Source organism: Zerene cesonia, chromosome 1 (assembly GCF_012273895.1).
Source record: "Zerene cesonia ecotype Mississippi chromosome 1, Zerene_cesonia_1.1, whole genome shotgun sequence".
Taxonomy (NCBI): Eukaryota; Metazoa; Arthropoda; class Insecta; order Lepidoptera; family Pieridae; genus Zerene; species Zerene cesonia.
In genome coordinates, this window is record NC_052102.1 from 9,129,726 (window position 1) to 9,145,724 (window position 15,999).

At 33.2% G+C, this 15,999-nt stretch overlaps 1 protein-coding gene across 2 annotated transcripts in view; it reads left to right on the plus strand.

Annotated features, from left to right (window-relative positions):
• LOC119829082 overlaps nt 1-15,295 on the plus strand; it is an 85,351-nt gene extending 70,056 nt beyond the window's left edge. Inside the window, exons 7-10 of one of the 2 annotated variants that reach the window (XM_038351470.1) lie at nt 4,949-5,047; nt 8,295-8,379; nt 11,779-11,849; nt 13,121-15,295. In XM_038351470.1, coding sequence (XP_038207398.1) covers nt 4,949-5,047; nt 8,295-8,379; nt 11,779-11,818 — 224 coding nt within the window. In that variant the 3' untranslated portion in view covers nt 11,819-11,849; nt 13,121-15,295. The remainder of the gene's footprint in view (nt 1-4,948; nt 5,048-8,294; nt 8,380-11,778; nt 11,850-13,120) is intronic. The other variant, XM_038351461.1, reaches the window with a different exon arrangement.
• The last annotated feature ends 704 nt before the right edge of the window (nt 15,296-15,999 follow it).

Here is a 15,999-nt window from a genome sequence, read left to right on the forward strand (position 1 = left end):
GCAGAGGCACTACCTCTGCGAATTCATGGGCGGTGATTATCGCTTACCATCAGGCGAAACACCGTCTCAGCTGCCCGCTATGACATAAAAAACTGTAGGAACAGTTTCGATTGAATGGCTTTGTGTCACACTTGATTACAATTTAAGAGTATTCATTTTCCAATACGAGCGACTTGTTAAATGATTAATTTATACTCATTTATATAGATCAGGGCTTCAACAGTTTCGTAGGAAAGCGATTCTTTTAGCAGTGAGATATTTTTAAATTTCCCGTGGCTGATTTTTCATATGCTATTTGAAAATACGCGTATCTTTATCCAGATATAAACTTTGTGATTGTTATTACCCACTGTAACTATTTTTTTTCAATATTAGATATATAGTGGTCGTGTATGTGTATTTTTGATTAAATATTAATTGACTTTATTTCTTATAAAGAAACTTCCAGAATATTCTGGAAGTTTCTTAATTATTAATATACGATGTCGTATATTAATAATTGTAACATCAATTGCTTAAAATATATTGATATGCAACAATAAGTACGTTTGAAACGCGTTAGAGTTAATTAGCGGTAGTTATTATTAAATAGCTTATTCGCCTGTTCGTTGGTATTTTCATATTTCATTGATATTCGGAAGTAAACGATTATATAAAATCCCTATTTAATCATTCGTTATAATACTAAAGTTAATATTTATATATCGCTAATTGTCTGACATTTAATTCGTATATATATTATTTTATGCACATTCTTCATAATAAAAACAATCTGCATGTTAATATTAAATCCTTTGTTATTTGTTTCAACAAAATAAATATTGTACCTACAGGGCACGCACACTCCAACGTAACTTGACCCCCATTCAAACAATGTTGCTGTGTGCGTTTTAGGGTTGACAAATTTCTCTTATTATTGCTTTTATATTATTTATTGATTCTTTCTTTATTGCTTTATTTGTAGGCCAATTGGTCCCATTTGTATTTGGTGTAGTACTGACAATTTGAAGGCGGTTAGTTATTTGGTAAAAAATAATGATTTATATATATATATTAATATGTGAAGTAAAAAATTTGTACCCTACCATTTACATACTTTACCCCTTATAATGAAAATTTTGCGGTTCGTAGAGTATGATATTTGGCATATATTATATATTTAACTAGAAAAAGAATGCAGAATGTTTTGTTATATAAAATAATTCAAATAAAATACAGTTCTTCCAAAAAGCATTAGAACAACAATCGATATTTGTATAATTACATAACCTATACGTGTATCGTAATTCTGTTTTGAATTTGAAATGTTTTGAATTTTACTCAGGCCTCATTTTATGATTTCTTCGAATATTATTGCCATTTTTGTAACCTACGAATGATAAATGCCTGTTCTAGACTTATAAAATGAACATTTGAAAGAGGGTTCACTTACCCTTAATATAAATCCATCCATAGTACAAATACATTACAAAATCATTAAACGGGGGAAAATATGTCACTGCAATATTATAAATATTGTTGGAATGGTAACCCTGTTTTTTAAGCGGGGAATCTTACATGAGATACGGCCCACGGCTTCCAGGGAAGGAGCTGTAGATTATAACGGTTGGCAACCCTAGCCTAAACATGCACGTAAGTCAATAAAGTAAGATTCACTTGTTCAGAACTATTGTTGTAAACTTGCGTGATGTAATTAACGAAGGGACGCAGTTAATACATGAAGGGTCGAGAATATTCTAGAAGCATATTCAAAGATGGCTGTTCAGGTTGTCCCATTTAATGGTATCGCTTCCTTTTCTAAATAGAACTTGTCAATTTTCTTTGTTACGCTATTAATGGCAATGGTCTGACTTTTATTAAGATGATTTTTAAATTAGTTGAGAATAGGATGAAATACATTGATCATAAGATATAACTAGAAAGGAGTTTAGAAATTTAAAAATTTTAACGGATTTTAAAACGCGATTTATTCATTATATTATTAACCCGACGTTTCGAACACTTGAAACTGAACTACCCCCACCTATTTTTCCGCAGTCACAAACAACAATTTTTGTATGACCTTCAAGACATGTAACATCTCAGTCTCCCCGTGACCACGCTCACCGTAAAGTGTTCGAAACGTCGGGTTAATAATACAATGAATAAATCACGTTTAAAATCCGTTAAAATATGAGATTTTTTTTTAAAGAATAGATAAAAATCGATCACGGGGCGGGATTCGAACCCGCGTTTCTTGCGTAACCGTAGCAACGACTAGAATTCTTTTTCTATTCTTTCAAAAAATTTCTCATTTATAAAAGCATTTCAATGCTATAAAACTAAAAATTAAATCCGTTAAAATATCTTTAATTTCTAAATGTATAACACCCGTGTAAAATCAAACACAAGAAAATACTAGAAATGAGTTTCTATATAATTTCTTTTTATTCTCATGTTATTTTTGAATGCGGTATCTCATTAAGTGTATATTATATGTTACTGAAACTGAAAATGAATGAAGATTGCAAATGAAATGGCTAAATAGTGTACTATTTATATTTCCCAGCTTCAAAGCGTTAAAAAAAGAAACACGACGAAGGAAATAAATCTAGATGGATTCGAAATGAAGATTTGATTTGCTCGTCGGATTCGCTGCAATTTTTCACTTGATGGTTATATATTTTTTTCGTAATGGGTAGACTCGAGGCTTGGTTTAGGTCTAGTTGGGAATGCATTTATTTTTGATAGTTATTTTATTTTTTTCTTTCTGTTCAATACATATGATATTATTTACAGTTATTAGTTTTATATTACACTAGTGGTCCGCCGTGGTGCATATATAGCTTGTAGTCTTCCTCAATAAATGGGCTATCTAACACTGAAAGAATTTTTCAAATCGGAACAGTAGTTCCTGAGATTAGTGCGTTCAAACAAACTAACTCTTCAGCTATATAAGTAGATTATCAAAATAAGTTAGAACTTATTTTCTACGATATTTGAATTCTGTGCCCATTTCTTAAGAAATAATAATATCAATGTTATGAAGGCACTCTATTATAAAGAAGACAATATTGAGATAACAAAAACATTATACTTGAAACTATAAAGCGTCGATAAAATATCAGCAGTCACTTTACGACGCCGGCCCTCGGTAGGTATAACCACGGAGGTTAGTTATGGGTCCCCAGGGCTCACAATGTGTCAAGGAGACCCAAGGTCGATGCCATTTTCATGTTAATTATAAGTTTGATTAACTTCTTGATGTGGTGTGATTAGTTTTCGAATGTCCGTCGTATGTTGTGTGTTTATATTCTGAGGAAATAAACACATGAAATAGGTACGAACTAAATGTATACTAGTATCTGTCTGGTATCCACAACGTGGAAATGTAGTACGTCTGGGAGTGTGGGAGTCGAGCGCGCTTTACACGAATTGGGCTAGCACCGGGGACGGTACCACACCCCCTCAGGTTAAATCGGGCAACGCATTTTTGTTTATCAGTGGTGAACCATCAGCTCAGTTGCCCGTTATTCACAATATACAAAGTAATTCTTGTTTATTTATGGATTTAGATAATAAAAGTACTTTCTATTTAAGAATTTTGTTATCATAGCAAGTACGATAATGTTAATTTATGACATTTTCAACAAATACTATAAAATTAATTTTTTTAGTATCATAGCATACAAATAAAGGAAAGAATAATTAGCATACACATGACATGTGATATCAAGAAGAAACTTTTTGTTATTTTTCTTTTATTTACTCAACTCAACTTATCCCCAATTATAAAATACAAAGAGCGAGACAGGGACAACATCAATGTCGACATTACAAAATCAATCCAATAAGACTATTTAATAATAAATTGATAGCAATCATCGTACAATACAATATTTATTAACAATTTATATTATAATAACGAAACGGCATTTCCCCCGGGCTATCCGTAAAATTGTTTCAGAGGTAAACCACGGCACTGGTCCCTCGAGTGGCAAAATACAAAATGATATTGTCCGAAGTTACTTTTAGTACTCCCGAAGGTGTTTTAACTGAGGTATTGATCTTAGGCTCTTATTGGCCGTTGGTTATGATAATATATGATGATTCAGTGTACTGAATCATCATATATTATTCTTACTTCTACTTCGCAACGCCATAGAATATTGTTTTGACATATTTTCCTTATAGTTCTCACCTTTTAAACCTTCCCTAGACATCTACGAACATTTCAAGACCGAGATCAGATAAATCTGTTCAGCCGTTTTCAAGTTTTAGCGAGAATAACAACCAGCAATTAATTTTCATATAAATAGATTTATTTGATACAAATGTCCTATCTTGTTATCCGTTCAGGATTTCATAATAATATTTTTAAAGCTGCGAAACTCGAACGGCTGTTGATGGATTGACTTAATTTTTTTTACACGATTTTGCATTTATGTGAAAGAGTATTTTTACGTTATATTTTACCCAGACGTTCTCGTGGGAATGTAAAGCTCCAAGAGTTTGGCTTTATAATTAATATCTGATTGAGTTACCGTGTAATATGGCCGAGTTTTGCCTGATGAAAAGTTATAACGTTTTGAAATCATGGGTTGAATTATTTAATTTTTTTTCTTTGCGTTTGTGTGGATTTTTCGAGGCGCACGTATTTTGTATGTTCTATTATGTTTTTATGATTCATAAATTCACAACTGTAATAAGAGATTGACCTAATTGATAATGAATAATTAAAAAACAAAGGATAACACATGGTTCCACCTGAAACACACTTTCAATCAATCCTCTCTTTTTCCCTTACCCCTTAAAAGCGGGCAGCGCATCCGCAGAGGCAATACCTATGCGAATGTTCATGGGCGGTAATCGCTTACCATCAGGCGAACCGCCAGCACTTGCCCGCTATGACAATAAAAAAAAGCTTCTTAAAAACATGTACATAATTCGATTTCATCAATTGTTGCAGAAGAGACGACACCCAGTGTAGTCGTCGCGAACGATTCTTCACCGGAAATCGTCAATAAAGATACAAAGCTGCCGCACAACGAAGGAAACATGATAGTTGGTGAGTCACTGCCCTTATTGCGTGATTGTCTTTTCATTGTTTGTTGTGTGTAAGTATAAACCCCTGTACAGACAGTTGGAGCGTGTGTAAATATAACCCCCTGTATACACGATCGAAGTGTCGATGGACGAGTATCGCGTTAGATAGGAGAAATTTTAAACGCATTGTCTGGTTCTACCTAGGCAATCCTATTTGTTAGATACGTGATACCGTTTGTCTGAAGGGAGCGGCGTGAAAGGAATCTGGTTTTTGTTTAAAATATTATTAAATACGAATTTTACAAAGTAATAGATGGAAATTATTGTAACATATTGATGTGTGATGTATATTATGCTTCTGTTCTGGATTGAAATAACATAGGTATTGTATGTTATTTATTTAGTATGTACGCTATTAGGTCAAGTAATTCATACTAGTCGTTTAAAACGAGGTATAATCAAATAAGAAGAAATGGAGAGCACTAATTGCCTTCGAAATTTAATTTCTGGAAAATCATGCCAAGAGCATAGACTAAAGCAATCGAGCTAAAACTCGAATTAAAACAAAACAATCTTATTGCATCGCATTGCTATTTTCCTCCAACGAAATGTCTATAAATCCCCTACAAGAAGTAATGGCTGAAACGATCCACTTTAAAACTATTTGACGACAAGTTAAAAGCAGCTATTTTATACCCATCCGAACACGGTGGATCCACTTAACCATTTTATAGACAATTTACAATTTGAGTCGCAACATTTAACCGCTTTAGCGTCGCGATTAACTTTTCCCTTTCTGATATTTGCACGGTATTTATATTAATAGCGGTAATTCAATACCATTGTTTCGATATTTCTCCGAAACCAACTGTATTTAACTGGCTCATAAGCGTTTTGAAACTTGAGGCGTGTTGTACATTTGTACCTCTTAGAACTGACAACTTCGAACAAAACTGTTTGGTTGAATGGATTACATGTTGGAATATCTCTTCAACGCCTTTTCTCTCAGGATAGTAACTTTGTAATAATGGCATAAACCTTACTCCATCATTTGTTACAGGCGTATTGGGCTTACAATTAATTGATAAGTTATTCAATTGTACGTAGTATTGTATTGTGCGTATGTACGTAGTTGGCGAGGTTAAAGAAACAGGCCTCCGTCTCCCCCACTTACCGTACCAATCACAGTAGCTATTTCGCGCCGGTTTTCTGTGAGGATGTGGTACTTCTCCGGTGCGAGCTGACCCAATTCGTGACGAAGCGTGCTTGACTCCCACATAAAAAAACTTGTTTACGTTATTTGCCTAAATTAGGTACCGATTCAATTCAAATACAATGAATGTTATATTGGCTGACGCAACCCCAAAATTCTATATAGAAATGACGACTACGTAGGCTCAACCACGGGGTGCAATTAGGGAGTTATGCAAATGTCGCTGCAACAGACTGCCGGTTACTAAAGTTAGTGACTTTACCGACAATTGTCAATGCTCGCAGCGTGATGGACGGTTCATAGTCTAATTCAAGGGTTTAACTGCTCTTAACTGTTCTGCTGCGTATTTAAATATATTTGAAGTGTCTGTTTCAATGGTCAAATCACCAAGGCATATTTGGTCCCATTGCAAGGACTCGTACCTCTAGAAGGAAAGCATCCGGTCTTTTGGAAGGCTTACGTAGGGACACAGATTCAATATGTTATATTATTACGTTTGTTAGTTTCTTAGGTTTCGAGAACTTCTCCATGCCACTGGTACTCACAATAATTAATATAAATTCCTGTATCGGTTTTCACTTCATCAATTGCATCTCCTCAAACAGTACGAGTAATATCGTGAAAGTTTTCAGTCTGTAGAACTTCATCGATTGATATACGGCTTCTGAACTTTGATCTCCCTTACTGCGAACTGTTAGGAACTTGTTGCTGTGTTTTCTATGACAAATGTATAGTGAGCTCTTCAAGTTTCACTCGATCGACGTTTCGAGAAGTTTCAAGAAACTGTAGAAGGCGGTACAATGGAAATTGTACGTGTAGATTTGGTAACATTACAAATACTATAAGTATCACTACCGTTTATTTTATAATATAATTTCTTATGATTTCTTGATGTGGTTTCCTTTCATAGAATTTAATCTGTAAAAGCAGAAGAAGATTAGAGTACGTCTCTGTATATCTTTATTGATATTATGTTAATTTGTTTGACATCAATGCGAAAATATCATTCATGGATTTGCAAAGAAAACATGACCTATTTCACGTCGTCGATTTACGTAACATCGCAAAGAATACGCAATAAATATTATGATATAAGATGTTTGAAACACATTTGTTTGCACAAATTTAAGCTTATCTTGAAGATCTTCACAAGTCATACATCTTTTGAAAACATTATTAGTCTCCTCATTATAAGGGTCTACATAGATGTCAGATTGGAAGCGTTATTGTATAAATTTATAGGTACGCGAACGCGGAGCTGTGTTGACCAGCATATTGAAAGATAATATTATTCAATGACTGATGTAGAACAGGGACGGAGCTATAAAAAACGTTACGTACATCCCTGTCTCGCATTGCTACTGAAAAGCTAAGAAATATTTTTTTGGCTTTTAATAAAACTAACAATAAATTCGGCAATGTAAAATTGAAACCTTATCAGCGTTCGAGTGAAAGAAACGAAGTTCTTTTCGTGAGCATATCTACTATAGTTATACATTACTGGACTTTGCTACCGTTTCATTTATTCATATATATTCACATATCTTCTATTTGAAATGGTTTTTGGTGACAAATCAATATATGTTGTACTAGCGGTCCGTTCCGGCTTCGCCCGTGGTACATAAAAGTCAATAATACTCAAAGATCACGTACGTTTCGAACGGTGGAAGAATTTCTAAAATCAGTCCAGCAGTTCCTGAGATTAGCACGTTCAAAAAATCAAACAAACTTTTCAGCTCTATATTATTCATATAGATTAACTGAATAGAAAAAGCGGCACTTTTTGTACAAAACTATTCATCATTAATGTTCTTAAGTCAATTAAATATTTATCTTTACGCATAAAACTTAATTACCCTAGAAACTGGCACAGTTACTAAAGACTGGAGGTGACATAGTTTCTACCTTCTACTTTTAAGAAGTTTTAATGTTATTAATTTTTATTTCCCAATTTGCGTTTGTCTTAGAACCAAAACCAAACCAACTTCTTTTTATTGTCATGGTTAACGTTCTAGAATAATTTTTTTTTTATAATTTTTTTTCTTGTTGTTCACAGACATCGTCATCCCGTCGCTGCTGATAGCTGCATTATTCATCGGCAATGCATTCATTGTGCTTATTATATACAAATATAGAAAACGGTATGTAATGTTACATTACTTTATAGATTATATTATTATTAAATAGGTATCCTGTTGAATTTTTGTTGATATGCAAAGTATTTGGAACAGATAATTTGGACATATAATATCCTATCTTAAAGAAGCTGTTTTGGCTCAGTGATCAGGATCTCTCTGCCTTTAAAATCAGATAGATCAGAAATAGACGGATGGATGGATTTTTGTTTGTTACTGTTTCATGCGAAAACAGTATATCGTATTTGTATGATATTTGATACAGAGAATATAGACTGGTTTACTTCGTAGGCTTTTTAACTGGGTACCAAGAGATACAGCTAGTTTTAAATATAATGGACGTACACTTACGGTTACTCTGCTATTTCTTCGACTTCTCTCAATTAATGGCTCCACCCAATAAAAAGGGACTTCGCCAATCCGTCCAGTATATAAAGGAGGGACAGGACTCAAATTTCAGACAGATACAGTTGTGACATTTAACATTTGAAAATCGGTACAAACGTATAAAAATTTAGATCTACTTGGAGCAGCTATGGCCTGAACCCTTATAGGAGGCCTGTGTCCCAGCAGTGGAAACATGTATGGGCTGATGTGATGATGATGATGGAGCAGCTATACTTTGCTATTTATGAATGTGCTTAGTTTTGAAATTTTTAATTTTTGTAGTCAAAGTGAAAATTACTTTTTTTCTTTCCTTTCATATTTCTATACGAAGTGTATTAGATGTTATGTGAGATTTGACCGCACGAACTCCTACTACGTTAATTTACAGTGACCAGAGTGTTGACTCACACTAGCTAGATAAATCGATTTGGGTGGATGCAATTTATTTATGTCCAGTAACGAACTTCATTAAGATTCGCAGAGTCCTTGCTTTTTTAATTAAACCTACACGTGTACGTTGATTACGTGTGTATAATAAAAAAATATATATTCTTAATTATTAGTTGTATAGCATTGAAATGCTTTATAAATGAATGGAATTTTGAAAGAATAGAAAAAATCTGATCCCGCCTCGTGATAACATTTGTTCTGTTCTTATATTCTGTCACGTCCGTACAGGGTAAGGGTCCTTAGAAGATCGGTGTTGTAGTTACATAATTATTATAGTATGTAGTTTCTCTATCTGAATGGGGAGGAATCTAAATATTTATATACGGGTCCTAATTTTGCAATCAACGCCCTTTTTATTTTCAAAGCCAATTTATATATATGTTTGCCGAAATTTACTTATTCTTGATGTAATCTTAAATATAGGACAAATAACTAACATAAAATAAGAGTGTATGATGATACGATGGTATTTTATTTGTAAATGTTTTTTTGACATTATTATTAGTAATTAATATATTTTATTTTTTATTTTTCAAATTTCAAAGAATATAAATAACTAGCTGTTCACCCTGGCTTTCACCGTGGTACATATATAGTAATAGTAATAAATAATATAAAAATCCTTATTGTACACAAAGAAATTGACAAAAAATCTATGCCAGTCAGATATTGCAGCTTTGCAATTGTGAAAGAATTTTCGAAATAGGTCCAACAGCTTTTGTGTGAAAACGTTACAAAGATTCATAAATATAGTATCTTATAAATATGCTTTCTGTAATTTTTTATTTTTACATAAAAATGCTGCTTCACTTTTAAAGAAAAACCTTTGAATGGAGAATTTAAAGATACTCTTGAAAGTAGCGTCTTTAAATTTGCATTTTCATCTGTCTTTCGGAAAGAGATATTTAAAAAAAACTTACATTATATTTCATCAAATAATTGTTTTATTAATGTGCCATTTTGTATGTTTCACTGTTTAAAGCGCCATGCCAAATATCTCATTGAATATTTTATTACGAGTCAATTGAGAAAAAGCGAGTATTATATCGTAGGTTTTCTTTCTATAACTTAAATACATTGGGTATGATGTCAAATTACTCTCAACTCTATATAATAGAGGTTAGAGTTTCTTTTTGTACAAGAAAAAGGCCAAAGGAAAGCTGATTAGCAAAAAGTTCTAACAATGGTATTCCAATGGAGCGTGTCTTAAACGATTAGTTTACAAATTTCTTTCAATCGTCTTCCCAAAATGTACTCTGTTTGAAATATGGATGTATGTTCTATTGTTTACCATAAAAAAGGTAATGTTTGGGAAAATATCTAGTGAAGATTGCTAAACGCAGCTTTGGAAGCAATAATTGCAATTCTAGAAAACGTAAGAAAACATCGCAATTTTTAGATGTCAACGTCGAAAGAATAGAAGAAATTCGATTGCTGGGGCGGGATCACGGATGGCCGAGAGGTTGGCAACAAGACGTGGGGTCAAATCCCGTTTCGTGATTAATTTTTTTCTATTATACAAAATGTCTCATTTATAAAACATTTCAATGCTGTAAAACAAAAAAAATATTGGTCAAAGTCGAGGTTCTTAAATTGTTTTCTTAATAAGGAATTATCAAAACAACTAGTTCATAATAAAGATAAGACCGAGAGACACATATTTTTCTGAGATCAATTGGGTTTTTAATAATATATTGTTAGGATGGGCAATCAGCTTCTCGGTTCCAGTACACTTCTACATTAGTTAAGAATGCTAATATTATGAAAGCAATAAAATGATTATCATAAAAGCCATATTAAGGAAGTAAAATATGGTTGTTTATAAAACACGCAAAAACCTTTTCGTTTTTATACAATGTGCTGCTTTACATTGCGTTTTTTTTGTTTAATTTCGCCTTGTATTAATTAAAGTAAAACCAGCAGTAAGTGCTCCTCAAGCAACGGCGCCTCTCTCGAGTCTCGACAAAAATTGGGTTGTCGCTCGAAAGCCGTCCAATTATATGTCAAAGAAGCATTTCTATTCACGAAACGTCTTTGTGTAGTCCAGGCTGTGTTACCAGGAAATAGTTCCTGGTCCGTCCTTTGTTGCTTACACACTAATTTTCTTTGTCTTGTAGCGAGTATTGTGGCGTTTATATGGTTATATCACTGTGCACCACAAACCCATTGAATTTTGTTGCATTATTGTTGATACAAAATTGCTATATTTAAGCATTATACACTTAAAATACTAGATGAATTAATGCAGAGAGAAAATAACAATTAATTACTGTATAAGTTTTTAAATGAACGGATAGCTCGGGTAAAACCTTTTTGGTGTCTATTAAATCACTTGGTTTTGTATTGAGTTTGTTGACCTGAAAGTCAGAGTGATAATGACTCGTCTTTTCCTTTGTAAAAACTTATGTTTGTAGTTAATAATTACTTTCCTCGGGTTAATAGTCTGGTCTATCAAAGTAAAATTGGCTTGCTTCTATAACTAAACAAAAAGGTCAATAATTCGAAGTTTTACGCATATATAAGTAAAAAATATATAATAATATATCTTCTCGACTGTTCTATATCCAGTGCTCAGCAAGGCGAGCAGAGCGGCAGCAAGAAAATTTAGAAAATAAATATTCATTGCAGCATCTTTATTTGTATGTAATTGAATTTCGTTTTTATAGAACTGCGCTAGTTTGTTGAGTAAATTAGGTAATTGTAGTAGCCAGAACACAATTTTAAAATATGTTCTACAATTTTTTTTAGGAATATAATTTGTAAGATTATAAGGAGAATACTATTAGTGCTATATTATCGATAGCATAAAGTTAATGGACTATTGTAAAAAATGGATTTTCCCAGATTTTGGACTATTACAATTAACGAATATTAAAATTCATTATATCTCAGTTGCGCTTACCTCCAAGAACACTTTTTTTGTAATTTTAATGTTTTTACTGGAATTTTGATAAATGACACATTCTTAACAGCCTAAACGACTATTATAGAACATATTTATTACATTTCTCTGTCCAGCTTATTACAAGGTAGGTAATGGCAAGGTACGTAATTTATCCCGACTTCATCTGGATAAGTCTCGGCTTAATTACAACGGTCTTAAAGGATTTTTGGGGGATTAACTCGAAAGAGATTGTCATTTCATTACGTGGAGTTATAATTCGCGTGGGAATCTCGAGTCCCAAAAGATGGCCGTGGTATTTAGTCGAACCAGTTTTGGAACAGTTTATGTTCGTCGCGCAAGTTTTGGCAAAATGGAAAATCTTGAGAAATTTGTTTTTTTGAGTTAAATAAACTGGGACATATTGCGGACATACTAATTGCTAACTACTTATCATTTATGTAGAATTACTATAATTTTATAATTAAATGGTTTTATATGATATTGTATGTATGTTGTGTTAATTAACAAAAGTGTGGGAAATAAGAAGAGTAGTTTTTGGCTAGAAATATAGAACCTTTTTCTCGTTGTTGTTAAAATGAAACACTAGCTTGAGTTATGTATGTAGTTAAATTTATGTAAAATGATGACAACATTTTTAAGGGAATTAGAGCTATGACGAGACACCAAATAATTCAGTGATTTGAATTGATTTGAATAAGTTTATAATGCAATACTTTAATAAGAAAGGAATTAGTTTATTTTCTATGGTATTTTTTTTATTGTATTGTATAATTATTATCCCAAATTACATACAACAAAAATATCAAGGGCATTTAGTTACCTGAACCTTTACAAAAACCCTCGGATGAAATTATGATTTTATCTCAGTTTTTTTTTAATCAGTCTGAACTCCTCTTTAACTGAATAAATCGCACAAAAGATACATTCAACACTGCACGGGATTTCACACACACACACACACACACACACGCACAAACGCCATTGCTGATTTTAACTTTGTTACAGGAAAACTGATGATTTGGAAGACGAATTCAACACAATACCCCTGAACGTGAACGGCAACGTGCATAGCGCTGGCAACGCGGTCTAGTCCCCCTCCCATACTGGTTACACTCGAAGATAAAGCTACGTCCACACGGAGCCAATGATTAACCAATGGTATGTCCGAACGGAGCTAATGAATAACTTGTGATGTGTCAAACATGAGCCGATTGAAAACTAATGGTATGCCCACGCAGAGCTGGCGAACGACCAATGCTATCTCCATATAAAGCTAATGATCGGAAAATGAAGTGTCCATACGGGTCTTTAAGTAATGGTGGGACAACATGAATCTGAACAGGATGTAAAGCGGTTGCACAAATATCGTCAGTGTTGTTTGGTTTCAAATCTCCAAGATCGGACCGGGTGTTTTACTGTTAGATCTGCTTATTTAACACCAAAGACATTCTTCATCACAGTTTAATTTTAAGATGTGTCAAATGCGGAGATCTAACGAAAATCCACTTTTCGAGCTCTGTTTGGACGTAGCGTAACGTATTACACAAATCTAGCAGTGGCGCGTATAATTAAAAGTATTATTATTTAGCGTCTCATAAGGCTTTTCGAGAAATTTCAGAAATAAAAGTCCTGCTCTAATTAATCTTGTTGGCCTTTGTAAATTGCCAGTCGGGTGGGTGTAGATAAAAACGGGCACTTAACTTAATTTTTCTTTTATTCTGAAAGTATATACAATTGCGTAGTTGTTTTTGCGCCAAACTACCTTCAATAAACGTAAGTCTTCTTTAAGAGTTTTGACAATAAATTTACTCTAAAAACTTCCCTGCTTTTTGTCTGAAAACAGAATATTTGATGAAAATTTGTTTGTAAACGCTGAATTTGTGTTCGATTTAATATTCTCGTGCTTTGAGGTTTTTGATCTCGATCAAAAATACACCGCGTTCGGGGTGTATTATGAATTATTGATGTGCCTGAAAACGCGGAAATGCCTACCTGTGAATTGTATTACATTTTCGAGTGTAACCTGTATACGAAGTCGGGTAGGCTGTGGATGATCGATCGCCCGGTCGTTCGTGCATAGCCGGCCTTAATTTAGTTACATTATTTATTTGTTAGATACCTCATAGTAGATCATCGTCCAGTTTTTGATGGGAATTACATTTTGCCCTTTATTTATATGTAGCCACAAATATTTTTGGATATCTCGCAGTTCAACGAAGTTGGATCAAAGCTGCAAGTTGCGAAATTAATATCGAAAATTGTTTCAATATTTACCTGAAATAGTTTCTGAACTTTCACATGAATAATTTAGCTACAGAGATATGTTGTAGTATGTTAGGATCCTCTCAAAGTTACCATTCTTAAGTTTGAGTGTTGAAATCAAAATGTGACTCACATCAAACAAATCCCTTTAGCGTTTAAGTAAGGACTGATATTATTATTAATACTCGGCTGCGAATTGTCTACAAAATGAACCTTTATTGGCTTTCGGTCATAATGCTGTGTACACACGAAATCAACGAAGGTCAGCGTATACTCTGACGGTTATTTTGTGCGTGTTACAGAATTTTTTTTGGATCCAATATCTGGAAATGATGCTTGTTATAGCTCAGGATGTTATGCCTGTAAAGGAAATCGATAGAGAAGTAAAAATCATTGTGGGGAATAAGACTTTATTGTTTATTGTGGTACTGTAATCAACTAACTGCAGTCCCAGAGTTCTGCTCGCGTGATGACTCGCTAAAAATGGCTCTATGACATGCTAGCTCATAATCTATAACCGATCTGCATATGAATTTTATCTATTTTTCTGTGTTTGCGTTAAGCAACAAACAATACGTTTATATTAATGAAAACTTGCGGATTTTATCATATGTATAGAATCTATATCGGAGTTTTTAATGTCGACATAATTGTCTCACGCCTCAGACAAAAATTCCAGGAATAAACGCCGGTCCTTTGTTATTTTCGGGCGTGTTCAGTCCAAAGGGGTTCGTTTTGCAATACATTCGAAGCATCAAAGCTGTTATTTTCGTTAGCACACACTGCCTATCATTTTCACTGTCAATTCCTTATTGCTTCATAGCGATTCATGTATGTACCTTGTTTCTCCAAATTGTTAATGTATTTATATTCGGCGGAGTATGTAAGTATCTGTAATTAATAAAGCACTATCTTTAATTTACTTGTTTTATTTATTAAATCCTTAACTGCCGTCTGAATCCTAAATTCTGATTCATTATTAATTAACATGGTTACCTCAAATATTCGTACATTATGGTTAAGTAAATACTAGTATAATATTATAAAGGATGACAATGCTATAAAAAATTTTGTCCGCTTTTATTTCAATACATCCTAAATCACTCACTCATAATCTAGAAGTTAAATTTATTCTTTACTGAAAGCTATTGTAACCTGTAGAAAAAAAAAATAACTTGTTATGAAATTTTAATAAAAGGGACCAGAAAGTTAATTTAGAAAAGCTTCTCAATAACATACTAGAGAAAACGTATCTATATTTAGACATTAAGCTACGCCATACTAAACGTAAATAAACAATGCATAAAATATCCACCTCTAAATTAAACGGTGATATTCCAGCTACATTTGTTACTAAGCGTCCAAGCGGTGTCTGCGTTACGGCTGACAATTAAATATTCAAATACTATGCAGAGAGTGAACTATTTTCATTTCACGAACAATTATACTACGTCAAGAATGAGGAACTCCTGTTAATTGGTTTCAGCATGCTGGATAAAATTTAAGCGCGCAAAATAAAGACTGCGTTTGGTTTCTCGCTCAGTTTTACGTTGTTGCAATTCGTTTTTAAGCTATAAAAATGGCTTTACGTAAGAAATGAAGAGAACAATATGTATAACGGA